Here is a 27,725-nt window from a genome sequence, read left to right on the forward strand (position 1 = left end):
TTAAAAAGCCATGAACAATAAAGGCCTGATTAAATCCAGAATGGATTCAGGAAGTAGTGAAACCATTTGAAAGCGCGAGGAGTGCTTTCACACAACCCACTCCCTCAATAACCACCACTCCAGCGCTGGCAGCCTTTTGTCTTTTGAGACCGTTGACTGCTCCACAGTCCTGCAGAACCTGTCACTTTTTTCATATCTTTTACTACCAAAACAGACTGGGAGGTCTCTTATGCATTAAAACTGACTCAATAAGGAGCTGATTAAAAGGCAGATAGCAACACAAAACAGAGCAGAGGTTAATTTTAAGCACCGCTGACTTCTCTCTCTCTCTTTGTGTTTCAGAAATCATAGACGACCTTTCACATCTCGTGGACAAGACGGACGGCAGGATTCGAAATGAGACACGGAGGGTGAAGCTGGTGGAGACAAAGTCAGCCTCCTGTGGTGAGTTTACCTTCCTGGAGGATCACCTTGGTCTATTATTTTTATTTTTATTTTCGGACTTTTATAATTTTAATTAGATGGGACAGATAGAGTAGGTAATTCGGGGGACAGAGCGGAGGAATGACATGAAGGAAAGGAGCCGCCTGCTTGGAGGACTGTAGCCTCCTTACCAGGGGCGGGACCTAACCCCTAGACAAGGGATCATAAACTGGCTGCCCGTTGGCCACATCCAGCCCCCCAAAGCTTCCCATCCGGCCCCCAGAATATAAAAAAATTCTGAAAATGTGTGGAGGAAAAAACATCGAATGGTATTTAAGGTAAAGCTGTAAAAGCAAACCTAAAACAATTTCATATAAATGTCGCTCTGCACATCAAATAAAATGTAAAGGAGCCCAGACCTGTGACATCACACTCGACAGCTGTTAGGTTATGTGCAAGCATATTTTAAAGTCCGGCCCCCCAAAGCTGGCCCTTGTACAGATGTAGTTGATGACCGCTTGTCCATCTGCGCCCCCACCTTGGTCTATTATAAGGAACTAAAGTGGGCCGGATATCTGACCTGAGACATTAAAAAGAAGCATCAGGTTTCCTGCTTCTCTTTATTTCTTACTCTTCAGTTCACACAGCATGTGTCTAACAGTTTTTTATTTTTAAAGAGGAAGATATTCCAGCACGTGTGGGACATGCAGTTGAACATTTTTGATGTAATTGTTTTGGCCTTCATCTACAGAAAACAAAAAATACCTATAGCAGCTAGGAATGAGGATTGAAACCTGGTTTTTTAAGGTCCCAGTTCTTCATTTTTCAAATCTGACCGATTGACCTTATCGATTGGCTATCCAGTGTCGTGCATAAGGGCATAAGGTTAAGAGTGTCGTTAAGTCTCAACCAAATCCATTAACGTTGCCAAGTCAAAAACTCACAAACCCAGAGAAAGGCTGCATATCCGGTCATCACAAAAAAATCACATCCCAGCAGTCTGACTCCACCTCAGTCTTTTCAAGTCTTTTTTATAAAAGAAAACAAAAATGTCCTCTGTGGGTAAATCTTTTCAAAAGGACCTCGGCCCGCTATGAGAGGTGTGTTAGCGGGTTAAAGCCAATCTCTGGAATGTGGCTGAGTTTGCCCAGCGAAAAACACCACACAGCATCGCTATAGCAAAGGCTGCATTGTTGTGCTGGGAGACCCCGGCTAACAGGCGGTCACTGACGGAGACGGAGGAGGCAATGGGAAGGTCAGCCCCCCCTAAGAATGCTTCATTCTGTGGGCCGTGTCCCCATGGTGCCCGAGCGCGAGTTTGTTTGAAGATCCCAGAGCTCATATTGTGTTGGAATCAGAACTCTTTTCTTTCTTTTCTTTTCTTTTTTTTTTTTTGTTTAACTTGTTCTTTTGCCATTCCGACTTCGCTCCTCCTCCCTTCGCTCAGTCAGTTCCAGGCTGAAGAATATTCATGGAGCGTGTGTTTTCCGGCGTGCACCTGCATACCATGCATCAACGCTATCTGCTGTGCGCGTTGCTGGAGAGCACAAAGTGTCAGCCTAAAATGTCTGCAACTGTATTTGCACAGTATGATCTTGTTATAGTGTGTGTGTGTTTGTGTTTCACTGTGGATGGAAAATTCCCCCCTTGCTCTTCTTCTCTCTCTCACCTCAGTGCTCTCTCTCTTTTTTCCATTCCTCTCTGTCATCCCCCCCGTTCGTCTCCTCGCTTGTTTGACACTCGTCTTTGTGTCAAGCAGAGAAAGAATTGAAAATACGACATGCCACGAATTGTTCTGAAAGCTTTCCCTCTCTCTCCATGGCAGCGTGTTTATAATTCCTCGGCTGTAAGGCTTTATTTATTTTTTGAAGCCGCCTCTCATCCAAAGCCGGGCGTTTGGTGTTATGTCTCAGCCGAGTCCTTGTAAAGCTACAAACGTCTGGTTCTGACAGGCGGGGAGCATACTTAGCGTAACTATCGGGAGCTCCCCTCGTTGTAAAAGAGGCATCTCAGTTTTTTTTTTTCTTTTCAAACACACGGGGAAACATTTCCAGAAATGTAAACAACAATGTTCGCTTTAGAATGAACAACATTAATCATGTGACACTTGCACTTTCGTTTTATGGGTTAAAACGTTTTTGATTAAAGCAAACACAAGAGATCCTAAAAAGTTTGAGCAGAAGGAAGCTGAAGCTGAGCGATGAGATGAGTCGTCTCATCAAAAGAGAGTCAAGCAGGGGCGCTGTCAGGAAACATCAACCTCGTGAAAAGATCTCACATGCAGCCCAAACCCACCCTGATCCACTAAACCTTTATAACCTTAAAGATATCTACTGAATGAAATGATAAAATGAGCTTACTGTATGATCAGACATTAAGGAAACATGTTGAAGTGCTGGCTTCTCTGACAACAATGCAGCAGTCAGTATGTCCTCCTCCTAACTTTAGATTCTGCTCCTGAATGCTCTGGATTTGTTTGGACCAGAGAAGGTAGACGACCCCCACATAGCCGTTTTGGACGCCCCTCATTTTGCCAGATATGAGACCAGTTATCAGGTCAACAGGTGTTGCAGCGATGGAAGTAGAGCAAGAGAAGTGGTTCAGATAGAAGTGATTGTACCCGACCTAAAAAGCCTCTGCATGTTTCTAATAAGCTCCACGAGCAGAAACGTGCTCAAACTAGGATCAATGTTGGAGATGCTTTTTGAAAAATGGAGAGAGGTTAGAACACAGAAAGGTTTACAGACCCATGCAGAGCTGGATAAACACTGAAGCTTCAGGGTCCACCACATGGTGACCTGTGTGAGCATTGACTGTAGAGAGGAGGGGCGGGGGGAGACAGCTCTCTACAATGTTTTGAATTTAGACTGCAGTACCCATTTTAAACACTAGGGGTCAGAGTTACATACTGCTCCTTTAAAGAAGATATGAAAGCTTCCATAAACTGAGGTGTTGAAGAATTTCTAACATTTCTATTATAACTGAAGCTTCGATCTGTCATCAGCAGTGGCAGTATACAAACTATACCCACCACGTCTCCCCCCCCCCGCCCGCCCCCCCCCCCACTCCTCCAGCGCTCATTTAACAAGCTAAGCCTGATTCACAGAGTCATTACCACTTGTTTTAGATGTTGTTGGTGGGAATTTAGGAGTGGAGCCTTTGACTTTGGTCGGATTAGTGTGGCAGATTAGTTTTCGGCACCAAAGGGTCTCTTGGAGAGTGGCGTGAGTTCCCTCTGAGCTTAGGCGTCACCGGCAGGCAGCATTGGGTGCTCGAGCTGCCCGCTCAGCAGAGATAATCCTCAGTTTGTGAGGAGGGCCACTTGTGCAAACCCCATGAATCCCGCAGGTGGTTCGCATCTCAAGTAGGTCTGTTTCTGTTTGGACTGGAGGGGCGGTCTGAGGAGACGGTGGGGGAGGGGCAGCTTTTGAGAGAGTTGGAAAACGAGCATTTTAAGGCGAGAAAGTGATGTGAATAGTAAAGGAAGCACTCGTTCTGATCGATACGATGTTGAACTATTTCAACTCTGTCGACTTTAATCAGATTTTATTCCTCTTATGGCCCTCACATTTCTGCTTTAAGAAAGGGCAGAAGAGTTTCTCAAAGTAATACACGCCGCTAATGATGTTCCCACATCTGAGATTCCTTTTAGCGCCTAAAAAAGTTTAATGAAACTCGCCTTGAAAAATCTATAAATATTTAAAACCCCCCCCTTTCACATCTCGTGTCTGCCAGGGTTTCTGCGAGAGCAATTTAGCTCTAGTTAATGTGCTCACGCCACAAAACGGCACCATGGTGCACATGGTTTCATCCCAACAGCTGAATACCAGACATTTTAATCTGATTCAGATTACCTCAACGAGCTCATTTATTGGCGGAGTGGTGGGTTAAAGACCATCGCTGGAAGAGAATGCTATGGTGACGACGAGCGCAACTAAGTGGCCAAATAAAAAGATGCCGTGTGGTGGAGTGCACTACAAACAGGGTAAAGAACACACAAATAGGCTTTTATTATCCTCTGAATCTAGAAACCTGAAGCTTTAAGTGTGAAAAAAAGTGGATAAATGGAATAACGATGGGTAACAATAGGAAGAAGAATGAGGAAAGGCTTTAATTTTTTTCTGTTAAATAATGATCTTACCAGGTGATAGCGTTTTAAGATTAATTTTGGGGCTTTTTATGCCTTTATTTAGAGATAGGACAGTGGATAGAGCATGAAATCGGGGAGAGAGAGGAGGGGATGACTTGCGGGAAAAGGAGTCACAGATTCAAACCCAGGCCGCCCACTTGGAGGACCACAGCCTCTGTACATGGGGGCACTGACCACCGGGTTACCAGCGTCCCCACAATACCAGAATTGTAAATTTCGAGACAATACTATTAAATCATAGATATCAATAACTTTAATTGACCCAAAAACACAACAGAATAAATAAAGGCCAAAAATATTTGGTAATTATTTTGTTTATTCTTTTGCAAAAAGCTGCAAGCAACCTTCTCCATACTGTTTGAATTGCACAAATACATTGGCAACGTTCCGGTACAGATTTGCTGTATTCGCTGTATTGAACCACAGCTACTCTCTCTATCACATAAACACAGGAGAAGTTAGGCAAACAGAAAAAAGTGTCTCTCCTCACAGCCTTCTTAAAAGTGACACGCAATCAACCAGTCTGCTGATCTCCAACACATTAACTTACCTGTCCACGTGAGCCAATCAGAGAGGAGCTCTGGAATCAGTGCAACATGGACTATAGGTGTAATCAATCTCACTTCCCCTGGAGTGAAGGAGGGGATTGAAGAAAATAAAAAAAACAAAAAACAATACCTGAAGTCCAAACAATCCATTGTCTTCAGTGACGAGTAGAGACCTAAAAAAATCCTTTAATTTGAGCAAGCCTCATATCTCCTACATCCCCTGAATTAACTCTCTGAGTCTAATTATGGTACAGTAGTGATGTTTTATGTGCTCACATATTTAAAGTCCAGGTGTTTTCTATTCTTTGGATCATATTGAGACTTCTTTGAGATGTACTAGAATAGAATAGAATTACTTTATTGATCCCAAACTGGGAAATTGTGGTACTACAATCCTCGGACCAATTTAAGGACTCAATCTTTTTCTTTGCTGAGATCTAGGAATGAGACTTCTGTAAGACACTTTGAGAACTTGGGAATGTTTGTGAGCTTCAGGGACCATTGGATGGGAGAAAACTGACCAGCGAAACACTAACCTTGTTAACATAAAACTCCTTTTTCTTCAAAGGTCACCCTCCTCGCCTTTTGCGGCCCGAAAAAAGACGGAGGTTCAGAGGTTGTCTCGGTCTGTCCCGGACTCTCACCAATTATTCCTTTTCTCTGTGATTTGTCTTACTGATGTGTCTGAAAATTGCTAAAATGGGATGAACCCAGACTCTGCCCCCCCCCCCCTCAAAAAAAAAAAACTCCTGGGTGGTCAGTCTATCAGCAGACACCAACTATCTCCCTCCGCATCAGTGTCACAGCACAGGCCTAATCTATCTGGCAAGCAAACGACATTATTGTCATTAGTCTCTTTGGGAATCTGAAGGGTCAGGAGAGGCTTGTTTGGTTACTGAGGCGGGCAGGAGGGTGAGGGTCAGCTCGGGGGGTCTAACATGGCTTCATGACTGACTGTTATTTGACATTAGGGGGTGTGAGAGTTTTTCACCACACTAACATATGCACATGTTTTACAGCTCGGCCTCTACTGCTATTGTTGCTGGCAGAAGTTTGAATGAAATTCTGATGTTTGGATGTAAAGTGGGCTGGGCGCTGCTTTGGTATCTTTTACACTCAAACAAAGATAATTGCTGGAAACTTGTGTGTATTTGCTTTAAGTTTGAAGCTTTTTAAAGAGACATCAAAAACGCTGTTCTGTTCTGTTTATATACTCACATGTGTAAGTTATCAGGAGGAAATGCCCTGTGTACACCGAGCAGTCCTGAGAAATCCTGAGAACTGTAGTTCCAAGAGTGGTCACTTGAGGCCAGCTCCCAAAGAAACTCAATCCCCATTAGACACTAAATTAAAACGCCCAACTTCAAGGCAGGATTAAAGGTGTTTACAACCTGGAACACTATTTGTTTCTATGGAAAACTTTCCAGTTATCTTAGGGCGTTTTCACACCGATGGTTTGTTTGCTCCGGTCTGAATCAAGGACCAATATGTTACATCTTTGCATAATTACCTCAAGAGTGGTCTGAGTTCACTCAGGGACCAAAATGCTCTCTGATAGGTCCAAATTTCTCGATGGAAAAATCCTGAAAGTAAACAAAGACTAGTTCCAATTTCAAAATGGACAGACAACGACACAGATTGATGTTGGGACTGGTTATCGTTTTTTATATTGTTGGTATTTATCATTGTAGGCACATTTTTGTGTTCTTGTGTTTGACTAAAGTTGTGAGCTTAAACAGTCATCCAACCAAATCTCTATGAGCAACCGCATCTCCTCATGAGTCCAGCGTCTGTCCAGGATTCATTGTGCTGCTGTTGTGGTGGCAAAAGGCTTACAATCCTACCCATGATGCACTGCGCGACCATCCAAAAATGTGCAGTGCTTACCGCAGTTATGCCGGATGGAGGTCGGTTCATGTTGTTACTACAAACAAACAAACAAACCAAAAAGCAGACCGAGACCTATCTTTGTCAGTCGGCTTGGTACAATTGTTTGGTCCATTAGGGTTCAACTGTCAGCTTTCACACCAGTGCAAAAGAACCGCTATAATTTGGCAAATGGACTCAAGTTTGTTTTGATGAAACCCCAAAACTGTTAAGTGTGAAAACACCCTTAAAGGTATCTGGTACGTTTCCTTCAACTGCCCCTTTTTCATGACAGATTCAAACAAGAAAATTGGTGAGTTTGTACGTTTACTCTCTCTTCAACTCCAGTCTGCTACAACCACAACCACAAATACAATGTATGTTTACTTGTGCATATGCCAACCCAACACTACTCTCCCTCTCCACCATTTGGTCAAAATATGGTCACTTCACTTCCAGAAAACCAACATGGTAGGGGGGCAAATGCCAAAATTCGATGCTCCAGTCAAAAAGCCATTCGACAAACCAAAACCTGCATGTACTAGGATCCTATATGATTGAAAAATAATCAGAGAAAGAGATATTTAGCCATGAATTTCTCCAAAGAGTATAGATGACAGTCAGGACACAAGGAGCCAAAGTGGTAAAAAGAGACATCTGGACCCTCTAAAGCCACATCCTGGCAGAGCAAACCAGCATCAGCCGCACATTTCATCAGACCGCCGCACCACCACGACCACCGCAAGCAATTAGTTCAGCATGGCTTATATCTCGGCCCCCTTCTCTTCCCCTGTGGGAAAGACGACCAATTAGGCGGCGGAGGAGTGCGCGGGCGGAGAGAGCCAAAGAATGAGAGAAATGTAAACCCAAAGTGAAAGGCTGAGGGAAAATACCAACGCTGTGCTTAATAACAATGGACTGCTCGAGTCAGTGAGAGGGGGACCGGCCAGATATGCAGTTGTTTGAAATCATCACTCCTAGAAGAGGGGGTGCATGATTTCGTCCTTGGAGAAAGTCTTCCATATCTCACGAGTTTGTGGCATATTTGGTGGTAAAAGTCATAGAATATAAACACTACATGAGGGATAACCAAATCTGACAGGCATGCAAGTGTTTACGATGCGCACAATAAACCATCGCTGCTCTCGTATATTTCTCATATGGATAGTTTATCAGTACCAACGGAACCTGTAATGATTGTCAGACTTTAGTGAATCAAACCAACAACTTTTTAAAGCCTGAGTCAGAAGCTTTTTCTAAAAAAAATCAAATATAGATTTATACAAAAGTAATGCTGCTCAATTATCCCTTCTGGGCCTCCATACACGTCTGCAGAGACTCTGTCCTCTGACTGGATTTGATTTGTTTCGGTTGACTCGTGAGGTTTTTTGGGTCGAGGAGCTGGTGTGTTTCCTCCAGCCAATGACAGCACACAGGTGAGTTTAGGAGAGGATACAATTCGATTGGATTGGACATGATTCAAACCGGTGAAAATGACTAGAGATGCACTGATCTCCTATTTTTAAGTACCGATACTGGTTCCGATATTTGTGTAGTGTGTGAGGCTACACAAAGCTGGCGTTGCATTGTACTGTCTTCACATACAAACAGGAAGCAGGTTTTTCAAGTTAAATCTTTCAAACTGAAGTGTAAGAATTTTACTTTTTAACACATAGAAGGAGCTGTTGCATCTCGTCCGAACGTCGTCACGGAGACGATTTGTAGACACTTCTTTACAGTTCAGTCCGAACGTCTTCAAAGTGAGACCGTGCGGGTTGAGAATGTTTAAAGTGTCCAACCATATTTCCTCAACTCAATTTTATTTATATAGCACTTTAAACACAACATAGTTGATCCAAAGTGTTGAACATTGCAGAAACAAAGCATTAGAAAGTAACAGACAGTGACGTGGATCGGCTACCTCAGTCCGATATCTAATATGTAAATTACATCGATATCAGACCCGATACTGATATAAGATCAGATCGGTTCCATCTGTAAATACGACTGACCTGGACGTAGCAACAAAGGAGAGAAAATAATGATCGTGAGGTGAAAAGCCAAGCAGATAAAGTTTTAGTTCTTTTAACTCTACTCTCCAGAAACCCTCTAAGGAGTCAGTTATTTGTAGCTTTAGTTAATAAGCTTCATCAAACCAGATTCCGTCAGCTATTTAAATGATTCATATTCAATAAAAAGTGATGGTAAAGTTCCCGAAAGACATTCTTCTTTTTTTACGAAGGACCAGAATTCCTGTAGTGGATTTTACACACTTTTTTTTTTCCCTGGGTGGTGGCTACAATAAAAAGTGTAATATTTTCAGGTCCTGGGGGTTTAGCGCTTTGATGAAGTGTGAGTGAGCGTTTGCACATTTTTTTTTTCTCCGCTTCCATGGTATCAGTGAAAAACAATGATTATCCTCTCGGAGCACAATCAGAAACACATGCCTATCACAGGGTGCGATCTGCAGCAATAAAGCGTCTGTGGCTGTTGAACGCATGTAAACTGCATTAAGTCATCAGGAGAAAAAACGGTGATATGCTGTGAGGGCATACTCACTCGGGACCCTCGTTAGATCAAGGCCTTTGAAAATTCATCGTGAGGTATGCAGGCTCCTTAACTCTTCCAAGTGTATTCCCCTGTGTCTGCTCTGAGCCCCTCCCCCTCCTCCACCTCCTCCACCTCCTCCCTCTCGTCCTCCTCCTCCTCCTCTCTTCCCCTCTCTCCTCCTCCTCTTCCTCATCCTCCTCCTCCTCCTCTCTTCCCCTCTCTCCTCCTCTTCCTCATCCTCCTCTCTTCCCCTCTCTCCTCCTCCTCCTCTTCCTCATCCTCCTCTCTTCCCCTCTCTCCTCCTCCTCTTCCTCATCCTCCTCCTCCTCTCTTCCCCTCTCTCCTCCTCCTCCTCCTCCTCCTCCTCTCTTCCCCTCTCTCCTCCTCCTCTTCCTCCTCTCTCCTCCTCCTCCTCCTCTCTTCCCCTCTCTCCTCCTCCTCTTCCTCCTCTCTCCTCCTCCTCTATGAGTCTGTCTCACATCAGGTTCAAACTCCTCAGCAGCTCAACAGCTACGTTTTCAGAGTTAAAGGACCAATCAGTGAGAAATCTACTGACTGAAATGATAAAGGTATCTTACTATCTGATCAGACATTAAGGAAACATGTTGAAGTGCTGGCTTCTCTGACAACAATGCAGCAGCCAGTATGTCCTCCTTCTAACTTTAGATTCTGCTCCTGAATGCTCTGGATTTGTTTGGACCAGAGAAGGTAGGCGGTTTTAAGATCCCCCCACACACAGCCGTTTTGGACGCCCCTCTTTTTGTCAGATATGAGAGCAGTTATCAGGTCAACAGGTGTTGCAGCGATGGAAGCGGGCAAGAGAAGTGGTTCAGATAGAAGTGATTGTACCCGACCTAAAAAGCCTCTGCATGTTTCTAATAAGCTCCACGAGCAGAAACGTGCTCAAACTAGGATCAATATTGGAGATGCTTTTGAAAAATGGAGAGAGGTTAGAACACAGAAAGGTTTACAGACCCATGCAGAGCTGGATAAACACTGAAGCTTCAGTGATCATTTGTGCATCATGACAGAATGATTTATCCAGCTCTCGTTCTTGACACCTGTTTTCTCTTCCTCTCCTCCCTCAGGTATGATGGTGGTGATCGTCCTCCTCCTTATAGCCATCATCGTGATCGCTGTGTGGCCGGTGTAGCTGAAGAGGACAGCGGCGGTCGTGGACACGGCAATCCCGACACTTTGGTTGCAGAATCCTACTTTTAAACCTCGTGCACATGTACAGACATTCTTTTAATCCTGACCTCTAGTCGGATTTTTATTTCCCATTCCCTCTCTTCACATTGAGACACAAAGGTTATGGATGATTTCCCGACCGAGGCGATGTGAAAAAACTCCTTTAGCGGCACGGTACCATGTGCCAGGTGACATCAACAATCATTCATTGTTCGGGTGAAAGGCAAAGAAATAACTTGTGTGTAAACTGTCTTCTTTATAGGTGTCATTAAACTGAAAATGTATGAATTAGTCAAACTGTTTGGAGGATTTTTAAACCCCTCTGATCCTGGACTGTGGTGAATGTTGACCCAGGATTAGGACCTCCCGCAGGCAGCAGGAGCGTTCCCCTCATAAGTCTGACTGTGGTCTGTCTGAGGCTCACCCTGCCAACAGTCATTCTGCAAGCTTTGCAATACTCACACTCACTTATATTTACTCATGCATTACTGTAGCAGCTGTAATGTTATCATTTGTCTTCAGATTTTACAGAGTTTATAGAACAGCTCTCAGCCAAAACAAGCAGCTCGGCTGTGTGACTAACATGGCTCTCTTGTCCTTCGTTGTAAATCAGCTCGGCTCGTAATTTCTAATAAAGATCATTTCTAGTTAAAAGTCCCCGGACTCCTGTCTGTCTGCTTCAACGCTCCGGCCTTACTCTGCAGAATCGCACCGTTTAGTGTCATGATGTTTGGTTGGGTGCATTTTTTGAAGGTCACATGTTATTCTAAATCCACTTCACCATGTTTCTCTGACATTAATGTGTCTCTAGTCTGTCTACAAACCCCCCAATGATGAGAAAAGTCCATCCTCTCCGTCTTTTGTTTTCTCCACTTTTCAGAAAATGTGTGCTCAAACAGGCCGTTAGGAGATTTTCCCTGAGTGACATCACAAAGGGCAGTAGCCCCTCCCCCAGGTGGGTGTCTCCTTCAGACGTATTTCTAGGGGGGTTGGAATTTTCTTATCTTAGGACCAATTATCTGAAGTCCATATATCATGTTTTCTTTTATGGGCAACCGTGGCTCAGTTGGTAGAGTCGTTGCCTCTCAACCAGAAGGTCAAGGGTTCAATCCCCAGCTGAACAACATGTCCAATGTGTCCTTGGGCAAGACACTCAACCCTGCATTGCTCCCTCTGCTTCAGTGGTGGTGTATGAATGAATTTGTGTTACTCTCTGATGTACACCCTTTGGATGAAAGTGTCTGCTAAGTGAATTGTAACATTTATTTTGAAATTGACTGGACGCTCTGTGAGTTTCCTTGTCTGACTTCCTGTCCGGGTCGTTCTATTCCGTCCAGCTTGACGAGTGCGTGCAGCTAATTTGAAACAGATCAGGTGTGTCCACACACTCCGTGCATACTCATAACACTCACATACTCCAAAAACTGATGAAATAAAAAACAGACACTTTAGTGTTTTGAATGTAACAAGAGTTTATTTGAACTGAAAATCTGAATTTAGTTCTACCAGGTTGGTGTGTTCAGTAGTTATTTCCTTCTTTAATGGCAACAATCTAAAACGAGCACAAACAAAATACAAAAAAAAAAAAATAGAGTTGGAAAAAAAGACAATAAAATCCACAATGTCTTGTGTCATTAAATATATTCATATATAATAACCATAATATATTAGTACGCATTGTAAAACAACATTGCAAAAAGTCTTGGCAATGGTGACAACTAAACAACATTTACAATTCATAGTATGAACACAAAGCAACACGCTTTGACAGGTGTGTCTGTGTGTGTGTCTGTGTGTGTGTGTGTGTGTGTGTCTGTGTGTGTGTGGCGGTTCATCAGGAAGCTCGTCAAACCATCGCTCAGGACACAGGATGTCAAATTTACAGCATGAGGCTCCACGGACTCTAAAGGTTACAGACGACTTTGAGCCAAACAGAAACACTGACATGGACAGTTGTGGTGCGGAGTGAGACATGAAGGCAGGAACATGTGATCATAGTGTGTACAATGATGTCATCAGTGATGCTGGCGGAGCATGTAACATTCTTATGGACGTCGTCTAACCCTACACAGATTATCTTCTTTTTTTTTTTTTTTACAGTTGAACTCTGGTGAAATCGATCCATGAGGCTTTCAGGTCAAAGAGAATCAGAAATTATTTTCATTTAAATGAAGGAAGTTGTAAGGAAGCCCTAAAGGGTCATGCATCCAAACATTTATTATTTTCTTCCAAAATAAAAGCAGGTTGTTATCTTAACAGGAAGTACAGTACTCTTAGCTTAAAAATACAAAATAAAAGCATGACAAAAACAGTTTTTGAAATGCAAAGTAATGTAAGTTCACAATAATAAATTTAATTAATTGCAATTAACTTTTGAATTTTAGCGTTTGATCGTGAGGAATCGTTTGACGGCCCTCGTTGAGATTTCTAGAAATTGTTTTCACGGGAACACAGAGCTTAATGAAATGTACCGATGTATGTCCAGTCAGGGCTTCCGTAGAGATCCACTAGATGAAAACCATTTGTTAAAAAAATACCTTTCGAGTTACTATCACTCATACTGAATAAAATCCTCTAGAACATCGAACACGTGTGTGTTAACATGGACTGAAAGGAGTCCCCATTTATTGATTTTTACAAACCTGAGCTGTGTTTTTCTACATGCATCCCTCCAAAGGAATCCAAACTGAAACTGCACACTAAATAAAATAAAAACGAGCGATGTGATTTGAATCGAGCAGCACCAAGCGATTGCAATTCAGCCCGTTTGTCCCTGTGCGAGTGTGGAGGTGAAGAGAATGAATGTGACAGGTCAAAGGGACACTGCAGCTCCTGAGTGTCCCTTCTTTAAAGAGAATGTACAGTCATGCATTGTGTTTGCAAAAGAGTGTGTGTGTGTGTGTGTGTGTGTGTGTGTGTGTGTGGACTGGGACTGTATTTAAATGCTCCCTCATAGGAACGTTGGATCTGATTTTATAGAGATGGAAAAGGAGAAGAGGTGGATTCCAGGAAAAACACACGCTCATGATAAGTGTGTGAGCTTTTTCATGACGGATTCACCGCTGCAGCACATGAGGTAAGGACATCCTCGTCGTCTTCTGATTCCGATGCTAATCCCTCCTCTTACAATCTGCATTCAAACATCGATGAAAACTAAAGATGTAAGAATCTGTGGGGTGGATTTTAACATAACTCAAAGCAAGCACGTTGGATTCAGAAACTGTGCAAAGAAAATATTTCCACTGGGTTCAAGGGAAGAGGAGAGACGGTGACAACCTTCTTTATTGTCTCTACTAATGACACTGAGGAGATGTGTGTGTTGTAGTTTTATTTTGAAAAGTAAAGAAGAGGTGAGAGGAAGTAACTTTAAATTTCATCCTCCTCCTTTGAGAACATGTACGGTTTGTTGTTCAGGGTTTTTTTTTTTTTTTTTACCTTTATCTCTTATTCTTTTATTGACATCAAAATTATCATTCAGTGAGCTAAACTCTATTTTTGTTAACAAGGCAGAAGGAAACTCTTGCACTTCCTCCGCTCCACAAATGCAGGTCGTTGCTCTCAGAGGCGGACCTTAAGACGTTTTAACATAATTCAGTGGACTCCTTCTCTCAGAGCGGATCCAAAGGAAGTACTGGAGCACATGAATCACTTAAGGCAAATGTATTTAGGTGCAAGGGACTAACATTTCCATGCACTGCGTCGTCCTCAGGATTATATTTTTTAACATTTGGCTTCCACCTTAAAAATCATCTGTCGTCATTTATCGTCTTCAAATATTAGTTTTTCACGAGCTGGTAGAAAAGAAAAATGTTTACATTGACACCAAAGTCTTAATTGATGCTCTTGTGTGCACATCTTCATGCTGTACTTTCACCCACACAGCACGACCCGCCACAATAAAAGCCCAAACACATTTTGTCTTCTGTGAATTTTCCTGGAAATATTCTCACTTAAATGTGGATCAAATTCATTAAAAACAAAAAAAAAACTAAAGAGGCCATATTATTTTTCTGCATATTAGTGATCCAAGAAAAGATGTTCTGGGGTTTTATTTTGTTAAAAATAAATCGATAATGTTAGCCTTTCTCCTTCTTTAGGGTTAAAAGCTCCTGCAGGGTTTGTTAAATAGAAAATAAAAAATATCAGTAACTCAGTAAATCAGTGCGTTTTTGGAAATCCAATTTTTGTAAAAATGTGGGTTTTGTAAATGCAAAATTTGTGATTTTTACCGCAGCCTGTCCTCCGTAAATCAAATCAACTCATTTATATAAAACTTCAGAATCTGGAGCATCACTAGTGGTCGGCTAACTGGAAGTATCAGGATCAGATGTGAAGCGTTCACATGCAGCTTTGTAGAAAATACAGAACCAGTAGAATCCAACCAGTAAAGACAAAAAAGGACCCAACAGATTATTTAAGCAAACCAGAGATTATTCAGGGAGGGGGGGTAAAGCGACAGATTCATCTTTAAGTCTCTCCTGACATCATGAAATTCTTCCATTGTAAAAATCTTAAATGTAGGACGACATGTTTTATGTTTCTTGAGTCACAGATGTACCTGGTTTTGTAAAAAAAAAAAGGGGAAATGATGGAAGTAATATGTCGATAAATGTGCTGTGCATTCATGTGGATAAAAAAAAAAAAAAAGGTTTTATGGCACAATTCTTAAAGAAGGACTCGTGACTGAAACCCACACAGGTTAAAAAACCTGCAGCGGCTTAGAAGTGGCTTTTTTTTTTTTTTTTTTGTTCTGTGTCATTTTTAGAACCAGCAGTAAACGTCCATGAAATCAACAATGTACAAAATATAATGCTGTCATACGGAGATAAAAGGAACACAGATAACTTTATATGCTGGTAATAGGTGCAAATTCGGCAAAAATCCACGAGAGAGACAGATCTCAGAGTAAAATAAAAACCATCACACCAAATCTGCAGGGTGAGCTCCTTCAACAAAAGTTCACTAGAAAAAAAACATCCTAAATAATTCTCTTCATGCTTCTACACAAAAAAAAGCAGCGACATAAACAGTCTCTTGTCTGTCCGTGGTCCTCCGCCTGCCTCTCTTCCAATTTTTTTTTTTTTTTTTTTTTTTCAAACGACCCGCTCAGCTCTCCTCTCCATCTCCCCCCCCCCCCTCCCCCCTCCCCATCGTCTATGGCTTCTTGCACTTGCCTTTCTTCTCGCGCTGCTGGAACTTCCTGAGCCTGCGCGCCCACGTGTCCCTCCACTGGATAACCAAGCTGCCTTTGTCTGCCACCACCCCGCTCTGCCCGGGGGAGTCCTCGTCGTTCCCCAGCAGCAGGTACTTCTTCCCCGGCTTGATCTTGGGACACTTGCAGGCCACGTCCTTGGCGCGGACCCACAGGAACTGGTCGCCGCGGCGGATGCGGCTCTCGCCTTGCTTGTACACGGAGATGATGTTGACGGTGAACTTCCACCACTCGCCGGCTTTGTCCGCCTTCAGGATGTGCACCTGGACGGCTGCAGTAGACAACAGAGATGACACATTATCACTTAATGAGAGATTTACGACATTCCACCGACGTGCAATCAGCGTCTCGGCATGAGGTGATTTTTTTTATTAACGAAGAGTCTGCAGCCATTCTTACAACTTCATGAGGCTGTAATGAGGCCCAGCGGTGTTTGAGCTAAATGCTAACAATAGTGTGCTCACATGCTGCCAATATCAAAGACGAGCTCATCTGTGGAAGAACTGCACTCATTTATTTACTAAACCAATCATCCTGAGGTGAGCCTTGAAGCATGCACAATGTTTACAGTATGTTACACATTACAGGAAAAGTCGATTAATCAGCAAGTCATTCAGATGCATCCTGTGGAGAATAACTCTGCACATTTACAGCGTTTGCACCCCTATGCACAAAGTAGCGCCCCCTCAAAAATTTATGAAGGCAGCACATCTCAAACTCAAAGTTAAGGAGAACAAAAAACTAACATCACATAACAGAAAAAACAAAACTGTATGCATTCCAGCGCAATGCTGTCTTCAGAGCGTTTTGTAATGACCGCCTCTTCTGTTTCTAAACGCTGTTTGTTAAAGTTTGTTGTCATGGTAACTTAAAGGGGAAAAAAAAATCCTCTTCTACAGTGTTTTTGAACATTTATTTGGGTAACCTGAGTGTCTACTGACCCACAAAATGTGAAATAAACCCATCCAGTCCTTTGTTTGTGGTCTACATAAGTCTTACAACACAGAGAAAAATGCTCCGTTTCAGATGTGCTCTCCTTGTGATGTCACAGTGGGATTCTGGTAAAAAAAAAATCCCCTCCCCTCCCCTGGTATCTCCACCCATGGACTCCACTCCCAGCCTAGAGCAAAACGTTTGCGCAGGTCCTCCATTTTTATTCTCTCTACAGAGGAGTGATGTCTACGGGGAAAACTCAGGGGGGGGGGTCATTACATTTAAAGAGACACACACACCAAAACGGAGCGTTCTGAGAGAGCTGGTTTATACAGGGTCACAAACCTCCTCTGGTGCTTGATTCATGTTATATTTTGACCAAAGCACAGATGTTTCATTTAGACCACAGGGGGACTGTTTGAAAAGGTGGAGGGGGATGATATGTCCTCTTTAAGGTTGACGTATCAAGGTAACCACATCAGATCGTGGTCAGGTCAAGAGTTACTTATCGGGACTACACGCTGCTGTGCTTCAAGTTTGGACTCTATGGTTATTCTTTTCACAAAGTACGTCTACAGCACAGCGACCTCAACATATACTTTATTTTTTAAAGGTTAAACGAGTGTCCCGCTGTGCATTCACCTTTTCGTTTTAGTCTTTCCATGCTCTGCCGCTGTGATCCAAACACTCCTGGTCTGCTGTGCCAAAGCTTTCACTTTTAACAATCCCTTTCCCCCTGAAACCGTCCAGTCATTATTTATTTATCGACGCAGTTAAATAAGATTTGTTATGAGAACTAACCACCGCTCTCCTTTATGAAGACATGCAGCTATTTTTATTATTCTAATGAGAGCTCGTGCTTCGCTCCAATTTGCTGCGTCAGCTTTTCATCACGGTGTAACCACCACGCTCAAACATCTCTGTCACAATGGAAGGAAAAGACTCTTTTTTCCTGCCAGGCCTCGCTGCCTCTTTTTCCAACTGTGACCACTATTCAATCATCGGGCCGCTCTGTCCTCAGAAACCACGAGAGTAGAGTTGGCAGTTAAAACCACCACAGGGCACGGTGTGGTGGGGGGCTCACGGTGAGTTCTGACCCTTACTGGGAGTCATGAAGGATTCTTTCACAGAGGAGGACCGCCGGATTGGCCTCAGTGTCACACGGGGTCAGTTTACTCAATCTGGATGGTCGAACAGCATCACCCACACTTCACACATTTCTTGGTCAGGTGAGTGCAGGTAGTAATGCTCATGTGTAGAGTTTCCATAACTTCTCTGTCTTCTGTTTTGTTAAGCCAAAGAGTTATGACACCTGCTCTGACACCGAACCGCCCCAGCAGCGATTTCAGGCTTTAATAATAATCACCTTGAAGTATTCAACCTTCATGCTGATGGTCTTGTTTGCTTTTGTTGGTCCTAAAGAAGCATCAATATTCATTCTAGTCTGTTTTATAAGCCCCTAAAAACATCTCACAGGAGCTTTAAAGTCAACACTTTAAGTAAATAAATGCTAACATGTAGCTAAGGCTAATGCTAAAGGCCTCATATCTTGATCAGAACCAAATCCTTTTGATGACATCCAAACAAGTTGGATATTTTTGTGATTTTTAAAGGTCTCTTAAAAGGCATCAATATTTAGATGTTTAATAAATGATTTTCTTTCTTTGCTGTGGATATTTAGTGACATTTATTTTGTCATCACGTAAGAGCGAGCTGCAGAAAAAGCTGTTGCTAACACCTACAAGGTGAATAAATCTATAGAAGGAAAGTCATTAAATTCAGAAAAATAAAGAGTGACAGGTCCATTATCGTGGACTAAACCTGTGGTACAGATAGTGTTTTTTATCCTCAGTGGAACAGGCTGCTCTCTGGTCCAGCAGAGCTCCACATGCATTATGTCCATTACTACCGACAGACCTCAGTGACTTGTAATGTGATTTAGGGGCGAGTGAGGACTATTAGCTGGAAGACAGTGGGTGATATAACGTGATGAATCAGCTGGTTCTGTTCCTCAGAGAGAGAGAGAGGAAGAAGGTTTCCTCTCATTGAGCCAAACCCAGCACGTATCAATATGCATTACAGCGACCACAAGTTCCATTATACTCCCCCTGTAGTTACAGGCTCTTAAAGTGACTGGCTGTGTTTCACCTTCATGGTTCACTAATAGAGCCCTACATTATGCACTTTTAAGCTTTTTCTCCTTTTGGTTCTCTACATAATCACTGCCTCTGTGGTCACACCGAGTTCAAAAGATTGTTGATGATTGGGAGCTGGGCTGTCTCTGCACCGTCACTGCCTGCTTTTTTGAATTTCACAACAGTATTATAATTCAGGGCTGCATGGTGGTGCAGTTAGTGCTGGTCCCTAGCGTCTTAGCGTTGTCCACCTAGCGTTTTTTTTCTGAGCGCCAGCATTATTTTTCTATTTTTTTTACAATGAGCAGAGAGCGTTCGCAGGAGAAAGCAACCGCCTGGAGAAACAGTCAGGACATACTGCAGTCATTCATTCGTCTTTGTCCGACCCTGTGGCTGTTTGTGTTCATTCTCTGGCCGCACAGCGAAGAGTCTCGCCGTCACTCTTAACTGCAACTAACCATTCTCACCTTCAGTGTAATTCTATGCCGAGAGTTAAGGTGACACTGCAAGAGACACTCCAAGCGTCTTTTCTTCTGAGCGCTCTGCCTTTTTTTTGAAAATCTTGAGGCGCTGTCGATGTCACCGGCGCTCTTTTCCAAATGTGTGATATTCTCTGTATTTTTGCCGTCTTGGATTTGTGTCTTGTAGCCACATCCTCTTTGCTCCGCGTCTGATCGGGTAAAAAAAACCATCCCAAATATAAGCAGTGTTGGTCATACAGCGGATGTTGTCAACAGACTGTTGTCATAGAGACGGGACGGACTTGCAAGCGCTTTTTCAAGCAAACACTCCAGAGCGCACAGCCAGCGCTCTTCTGCCCGGAAAAAAAACTCTAGGTGGACAAGTCCAAACTACAACTATACTGGGCTGTCATTGGCAATAAACTTAACCTCCATGGTGCCTGTAGATAAATGTCATCCTGATGTTTGACCTGCTGTGACCCCAGCACCACCTTGACCCCGCCCCCTCTTTCTGTTCAGTCTGTTTGAGTTAAGTGAATAACTACTGTACACTGAAAAGTATGCCGTAGTTATAATAACCACTGATTATTCTGAGATCAGACACCCCCCCCCTCCCTGCCCACCCGCTCCCTCCTGTGATTCTTTATGTGCGTCTGTATGTCGACCGCAGAAAGCTTGTAGCGTCGTTTCTCTACGCAGCATGGCGCCCCGCTCCCCTGCTGCTCTTTTCACAACGACCCCGCAGCCACAGCATCGCTCTACTCATTCTGTAGATCCACATTGTGTTTGACTTTTTTTTTTTTCGATCAGCCTCGCCGAGCTGGTTGTGGCTTTTAAAAAAAATAAAACTCTACAGGGATCTTGTTCCAGCTTGTTGTGAATCTCGAAAACATGCTGCTGCAAACTATAGATGGATATGACAAGCGGCTTAATGCTTCTCGTGTACAAAAGCCCCCCTGCTGACGGCGAGGCATGGGGAAAGTGGATTACACAGGGGATGATGGAATATCTCAAACTAATGGTGGACACATGGTTTCACCAAAACCTGACTGTAAAAAGGGGAAAAAATCCTATTTATATCAACCACACTAACCTCGGTGCAAAAAGAAACATCCATATCTAAACCATCAGAACCAGCGGATCCCTCACACCTCTCTCTTTTCATTTCTTCCACACACATGCCAAACCCTTTGTGAGCCTCCCCCTTGCTTCACTCATGGGAGATTGTACATACATGAGGGCACTCAGTAACGTGTTGAGTGATTGTTTTCCCTCCACTACAACATCCTCATGTCTCTTTTTTACCGCTCCACCTCTCCACCCTCCACTGAATGCCGCCTGTGTGAATCACTCAGGTGTGACATAAATGTTCCACTGATGAAACCTGTCTGTCATCTCTTGCAGCGGATTTGGACGAAAAAATATGGACCTGATATTGAAAAAGATAACACAACATCGTCTGCAAAGCACATAACTCAGGAGCTCAATGATTTTGTGGGAGCGAGTTTTTGTGACTTTTGCGACCAAGCGGCAACTTCCAGTGTTGAAATATGAAGCCAATGTGGATACAGAAAAAATAATAATGCAGTTCCTCGAGTGTCCACTTGAGGTTTGAGCCAAAAGCCAGGAAGCCCTGTCGACACCCATGTAGAAATGTATATTTTAAAAGCAGAAATAAAGAAGTTTACAGCCTTGACCAAAGACAGCAGAAGTACCTTCATGTAAGTCAAGCAGCATTTCCCAATAAAAGCATCTGGGTCGGAGACATTTTGGCTCATTAAAGGTCACATATTCTCCTCTTCTTCAGTTTAAATAAGTCTCAGAGCTCCTCAAAACATGTGTGTGAAGTTTCTTGTTCTAAATCCACTCTGATCCTGTATTTGATCATGTCTATAAACCCTCTATTTCAGCCCTGCTCAGAACAGGCTGTTTCTGTGTCTGTACCTTTAAATATGTAAATGAGCTGTGTCTGACCACGCCCCCCTCTCTGGAAGGACTTGGGTGTACTCGATGCTTTCTCGCTCCATGTCCTATTGTTTACGGTCAGAAGGCAGTCTCAGAGGGCAGAACAAACACCTAGCTGTGGGAGTGTCACCCACCTGGGGGAGGGGCTACTGCCCTTTGTGATGTCATGAAGGGGAAAATCTCCAAATCTCCAAAACGGCCTGTTTGAGCACACCACCTTTTCTGAAAAGTGGAGCAGGCAAAAGATGGAGAGGATGGACTTTTCTCATCATTGGGGGGTTTGTAGACAGACTAGGGACACATGTTAGAGTTAGAGGAACATGGTGAAGTATATTTTGCATAATATGTGACCTTTAATCAAAAACGCTCTCTGACGACCTTTGGAGCCAGCCTCTACTGGACACTCCAGGAACTGCAGTTTTTTTTGCACTTCCGCACAGGCTTCATTTCCTAACACACATGGTTGCCCCTTGATTGCGACTCTCTGAAAACAGTCAGATAACTGAAACAATCTTGAACATTTGTTGCCGAGCGGCTCCCTCCTCCCGACATCAGCAGTGAGGAAGGCCCTTGTTGGAAGAGGAGGTGTCAATAAGCCGACCCCCTAACTCCTCCAAATCCTCTGCAGAACAAAGCCCGCGCCTGTCCGTCAAGCTGCTGAGGTATGCCGCAGGATGCCGGCTGATCGGTTGACCGGTTTCAGCAGCCTGACTTCAATCAGGGGAGGGGACTCGGGGAGGGGCAGAGGGGAGAGGTCATACGTCTTATCCACACCTTGAATGGCGTGGCGGACGGGTGCTCACAGGAATGCAGCGAGAAACACGTCGGTTTTAGGGAGGGGGGGGAGTGGTCTGGCTTAATGAGGATCTCTGAGAGAGCACCCACTGTCCGTCACACTGTCTATGCTTTATCCAGCCCTGTCTTAAATGCCTATTCAGAGACCCCCCCCCCCCCCCCACACACACACACACCTCAGCCTAATTCTTCATCCTGCCCTTTCTCTCCTTCTGTTTGTCTGCTTCGCTCTTCTTCCTTGAAGATTTGCTGTCGTCTGTTTGATCCTTTGTCTCTGTGCTCAGAGAGCCGGAGTGAGCCATCAGTGAGATGCCTCCTCGACAACGAGCGTCAGAAATGTTGGATTTCTGTCACAGATTTGTGGTTGTGTTGCAGCGATTACACTGCTTCCAACAGTCTGTCCATATATATATATGTCCAACTTTAACATGTATATCTTTGATTGCACAGCCACAAATTTGCACAGCTCTGGACAACCCTCTATATCGTTATTTGAATTTCCCTTACACATCTACCACTGTCATCACTGTTTTTGCAAACTTACATCTCTTACCTCCAGCAAGTTTTTTTACATTCAGTTGACAAGCCTGAATAAATGTTGTATTTTCTTTTTTTTAAATTTTTTAAACCAGTAGGAATGTTAAGTTAAATCCTTGATTTATAAATCTCTTCTTATTCTTATTTTTTATATTTTAAGTGCTTATTTACTATGTATCTATTCTTATATCGTTGTATTTGCTTTGGCTGCTGTAACACCACAATCTCCCAGTTTGGGATCAATAAAGTTATTCTATTCTATTCTGACACATATTGATTTTGTTCCTGCAGAACAAGGTTGAACAACGCAAAGTTGTTGAAATTATCCCCAAAAAATGTCCCGCCTTCAGTCATCGTTTTAACCAAACGATTAAAAGAGACTTGCACAAATACATTGGCAACTTTTTGGGCTGCAAAGTTTTTTATGAAACCTGAAGCAAAGAGGAGGCACGATGAAATGAAGGCCTTCCTGCTCCTGCATAGTCGTATTTTGCCTGTCAGTTAGAGAGCTTAGATTAGAGCTTCTGTGGAAGATGCTTGTTTTGAGTTCTACCTTTTTCCTTCAGTTGGTTAATTAATCTCTTTTAAAAAAGTCAGCTTACACTCAGTTCCTCTTTCTTTTCCCGGGGTTTTATTTTATTCTTACTCTGCTCGTCCCCTAGCCATCTTGGGGAATAAAACATTTGCTTTCAACTTTTACTAATCATCAAGAAAAAATGACCCGATATTGGGAGCCTAGGACATTTGAAACATTTAATGAAACAGGTATCATTAAAACTGTATCAAAGTTTAAAACTCTGGTTTGGTTACATCCCTAAATCAGACGGAGAAACGTGTTTTTGGGAACCCGGGTCACGTCAGTGAAATAATCTCCGGCATGTTTCCTCCATCAGACACATGTTTTTAAACTCTCCAGTAAATCTGAACATTATTCCAAGTCTCAGTTTAAAAAGGATGCTGTTGTGGACTCACCGTAATCTTTCTTGCAGTACTTCTTCATGTTGATCTTCAGTTTGCCTTTCGAAGCCTTGCAGTAAGAGTCGCAGTCTGGAAAAAAACAGAGAGAGGAATCAGAGTTAAGAGGCCGGACGAGGAAAAAAGATCTCGGTTATTTTTTAATGGGATAAAGTTTTTTTTGGCAGGAGAAAGAAAATCCCTTTTAGGTGTTTGTCTATAACATGAAGGCCTCATTTTAAATAAAGTTAAATACAAATCTGTATTTATATTGTTCTCAGAATTTTGTAAAGGAAATCCTAATAAAATGAGACTCTAATGATTCATCATATTTACTTTCAGCATTAACTAGTTTATCAGGATTAACGTCTGAAAGTAATGTATTCATTTCTTTTGTATCACGATTAACCTCATGCTATTTTGTCCCTTTAGGCTCACCGTAGATTATCCTCTTCAAGGAAAGTACTCTCAGCCTTAGACAATACATTACAACATTTCAAAATAAAAGCCTAACAATTCTTTTTTTTTAAACCTGATTCAATTTGTGATTAGTTTAGATTCACTTTTTGACCCGATTAACCTAGATTTAAAAAAAAAAAAATACATCTTCTGACAGGCCAAATTTAAAAATGTAATTCTTTGGCCTGATTGTTGATTTTTATTTTGTTATTGTCCTGAGTTGATGTCTTTGCTTTAAAACGTATGCTATATGAATAAAGTTATTATTATTATTATACATTATGATTATAGATGAATACTAGAATAGAATATCTTCATGTAATTGTGCAGGTACAAAGAAATTCAATGTGAAACTTATCGTCAAAGTAAACAACAACAATAAACAATGATTAATATAAACAACACAGTAATACATGAAAATGGCACAGTAAGGGTCTAGAGGTGAGGTCGCATCACATGTGCTTAGGCTTTAGTCCACAAAGCAAGACAGAGCTGGAAAGGAGGCCCTGGTCGGACTTGAACCCGGGCCTCCTTTCCCGCATATCATACCCGACTCTCTCTCTCTCTCTGATTTCCAGCTCTATCGACTGCCCTGTCCAAATAAAGGCAAAAAGTGACGCCTTGGAGGACCAAAGATTAAACACAACACACAACATAATACACAACATCCCACATGTGATCCTGAGGACCTCTGAGAGGACCTGATGGTACCACTGCCATCTACTCACTCACTCCCTGTCACACTGTGGGAATGTGTCAGGCCTCTGCACACCACCCTCCTCCTCCCGCTCCACCCACCCTCCACTCCCTCCAAATCTCACCTCGCTTGTCACCTCAGCCCCCCCCCCCCCCCCCCCCCCCCGACCTCAAGAAAAAAAACAAAAAACCCCGGGATCACTTCAAGGCCCCAGCGAGGACCATGTCAAGCTTTTGCATTTATTGCAGTGTAGACAAGAGGAGGGGGGGGGGGGGGGGGGGGGGCTGAGGCCTGGCAGCTTTTTTGGAGGGAGTGGAGGGTGAGGGGGTGTGAAGGGGGTCAATGCCACACAAAGGGAGGTCAGGAAGGGAAAATTAGCCATCCATGAAGCTTTAGGCAGAGGAGTCTTTTTAAGAGGGGAGGTGGGTGAACAAATAAATACCTCACGCAGGCAGAGGGGTCACCCTAATCGCCTCGCAGCGCTCTGCTGCAGGGAGACACACACACACACACACACACACACACACGCACGGTTCTCACACATGCACTCCTGAACAATTCTAGAAAATTTCAGGACAGCCTCTCTTTGTAGTCCTGCTTTGCACATGTCCCGCACAGCCTTCAGTTTTACCAGGAGCGGGGACAGTTGGGAGGTCTCAGGAGGTAAGACATAACGTGAAGACGACGCTCACACTATGAACTTTGCATCACAATCCAAGCTGAATGTCAAAGCGGCAGATTATGACACTATAATGACAGCTTGTTGCCTCATATGTCATATTCACAAAATCAACGGACGAGAGGAAAATAAACTACTGGAGCAGCTTCAGTGAGTGAAACTGGTCATGCATCAGTCATCACCAAACCCGATGCTTTTGCACATTCAAGACTTGTGTAAATCAGTGTACTTCTTCTTGTGATGAAAGATACAACAGAAAACTCAAAGAACTTGGTCTTTGACGATTCTCTGATTTTTTTATTTTTATTTTCAAAATCCAAAACAAAAAACGCCAACCAGAATTTAAATTTTTAGACCCTTCAAATCCATTATCACCCCTTTACCTTTTCTGAAGATTATTTCCTTTTGAATATAGATGGAAATGGAAATAACAGGAGCAAAATGTACTGTTTCATAACTGAAACATTTAGCAGTGACACAAAATACAGATTTTACACATAACATCCTGCAGAAATTTTTACTAGGGGCTGTCAGGAAAAAGTGCCGGTGGTTTTTAAAATGGATCTGTTTGCGTTCACACGTACAGCTAACACTGAAAATATCCAGGACATTTATTGGGATGTGTGAAAACCATATCGCAGTGTTTTATTGCAATTTGTTGAGCCGTTTTTTAAGGATTCAAAAAACAAGCTTTTTAAGGGCTGACCACACACGTGTTGCAGACTGTAACGAGCCCTGCTCTCTCTGCATGAGGAACTGCATATGCCTTCAGCTTCTATGATAGATTACCAGGAGGTGAAGGAGGCAACCATACGTCTGATTTGCCCCATGCTATGCTGTCATGCTGCCAGACACTTACAGCGCAGGGCCACGGAGACGGGAGGCCATATCATAAAGAAGAAAAAACAAGTTCTCTCCTTTTTTTTCTTTCTTCTTCTCCCACCTCCAGCGCTCTCCCAAACCGGCATAAAATTGGTTCCAGAGTCCTGATTTGGTTTACACGTTAGTGCTGCGAGTTGTAATGAGTAAAGGGAAAGAAAAAGAGGAAAGGAAAGGAAGGAAAGGAAGGAAGGAGGGAGCAGGAGATGGATGGACAGCGAGGAGTAATGGAGGAGAGTGATGGGCTGAGTGGAAGAAGGATCGGAGCTTTTCAAGGCAAGCCTGAATATGAACAAACTTCATTGTTGCGGGCAGATCTTTGCTCCATGCCTTTACTCTCCTTTATACTCTGTTTGAATGAGGTTGCCCCGGGCAACACCAGGACAAGAAAAAATGCAGGGGAAAGGAGGCGGGAGAGTGGATACTGGTAGAGAGCGAAGGGGTGGAGAGGTTGACAAGAAAAAAGAAGAAGACATGGGTGAAGTTTATCGGAGGGGGGTGGGGAGGAAGAAGAAGAAGAGGAGGTCCCCCGGTTTTAAGTAAAATCAGCAAAAAAGAAAACAAAGATGGACGCCTCACAAAGCTGGTAAAGCAAGGCCACAAAGTTGGTGGTAAATAGAGTGAGCAACAAAAAATAGACAAAGTAAAAGAAACAGAGGAGTCTATATGAGCTGCGCCTGATTACCATGTAAATGACGGGGGAGGGGGGGGAGTTCGGAGTCGTGGAAAGGAAGCTTTGTTTTCTCATAACCCCCCTTGATGCCATCATGATACTTCCCTTTGATGGCCTTTCGTTCCCCATTAGTGTACCCCTGAGACGCAGCTCCGGGCCCCGCTGAGAGCACCCCGAGATCCCCATTTAGGGCAAGGCAGTCCCCTACGGTGAGGACAAATGTTCCCTTTGTGCGCCCGTTACGGGCAGGGGAAGTGGGAGCAGTCCTCCAGCACCGAGCTAAGATGTGCTTTGGGTGTTCTGAGTAGATGTAGTTACTACAGCGCTTTGTCTTCTGCGCCTTTCAGAGCAGCGAGGAGTGCGTAACTGAGAGGTGGACCTTTGGCCTTTCTATCAAAGTGCTGTACAGCCCTCTAAGCTAATCGTTCTCTGACTAGAGCTGCTTCCAGGCAGAATACAGGACTGTACAGGACTGAGAATTACAGCTAAAGCCTGACTCACCAAACTTTCTTGCAGACTTTTCACTCGGGGCAATTTTAGGAAATTTTCAGGAATAGAGTGAAGTGTGACGAGGGCTTAAAAGTCATACATACTACGGCCATGTTCTGTGCATAATGG

General features: G+C 43.2%; 2 protein-coding genes across 3 annotated transcripts in view; one reads left to right on the plus strand and one right to left on the minus strand.

Moving 5' to 3' along the window:
- The window catches only part of stx8 (syntaxin 8), a 47,016-nt gene extending 35,631 nt beyond the window's left edge, over positions 1-11,385 (plus strand). Inside the window, exons 7-8 of the mRNA XM_061062580.1 lie at positions 343-444; positions 10,626-11,385. Of these exons, the coding sequence (XP_060918563.1) occupies positions 343-444; positions 10,626-10,690 (167 nt within the window). The 3' untranslated portion in view covers positions 10,691-11,385. The remainder of the gene's footprint in view (positions 1-342; positions 445-10,625) is intronic.
- Positions 11,386-12,182: 797 nt separating this feature from the next.
- The window catches only part of ntn1a (netrin 1a), a 77,218-nt gene continuing 61,675 nt past the window's right edge, over positions 12,183-27,725 (minus strand). For both annotated transcript variants that reach the window (XM_061062393.1, XM_061062385.1), the window contains 2 exons: positions 23,739-23,813; positions 12,183-16,211 (listed from right to left, as the gene is read on the minus strand). In XM_061062393.1, coding sequence (XP_060918376.1) covers positions 15,883-16,211; positions 23,739-23,813 — 404 coding nt within the window. In that variant the 3' untranslated portion in view covers positions 12,183-15,882. The remainder of the gene's footprint in view (positions 16,212-23,738; positions 23,814-27,725) is intronic.

The sequence above is a fragment of the Labrus mixtus genome, chromosome 2 (genome assembly GCF_963584025.1).
Source record: "Labrus mixtus chromosome 2, fLabMix1.1, whole genome shotgun sequence".
Taxonomy (NCBI): Eukaryota; Metazoa; Chordata; class Actinopteri; order Labriformes; family Labridae; genus Labrus; species Labrus mixtus.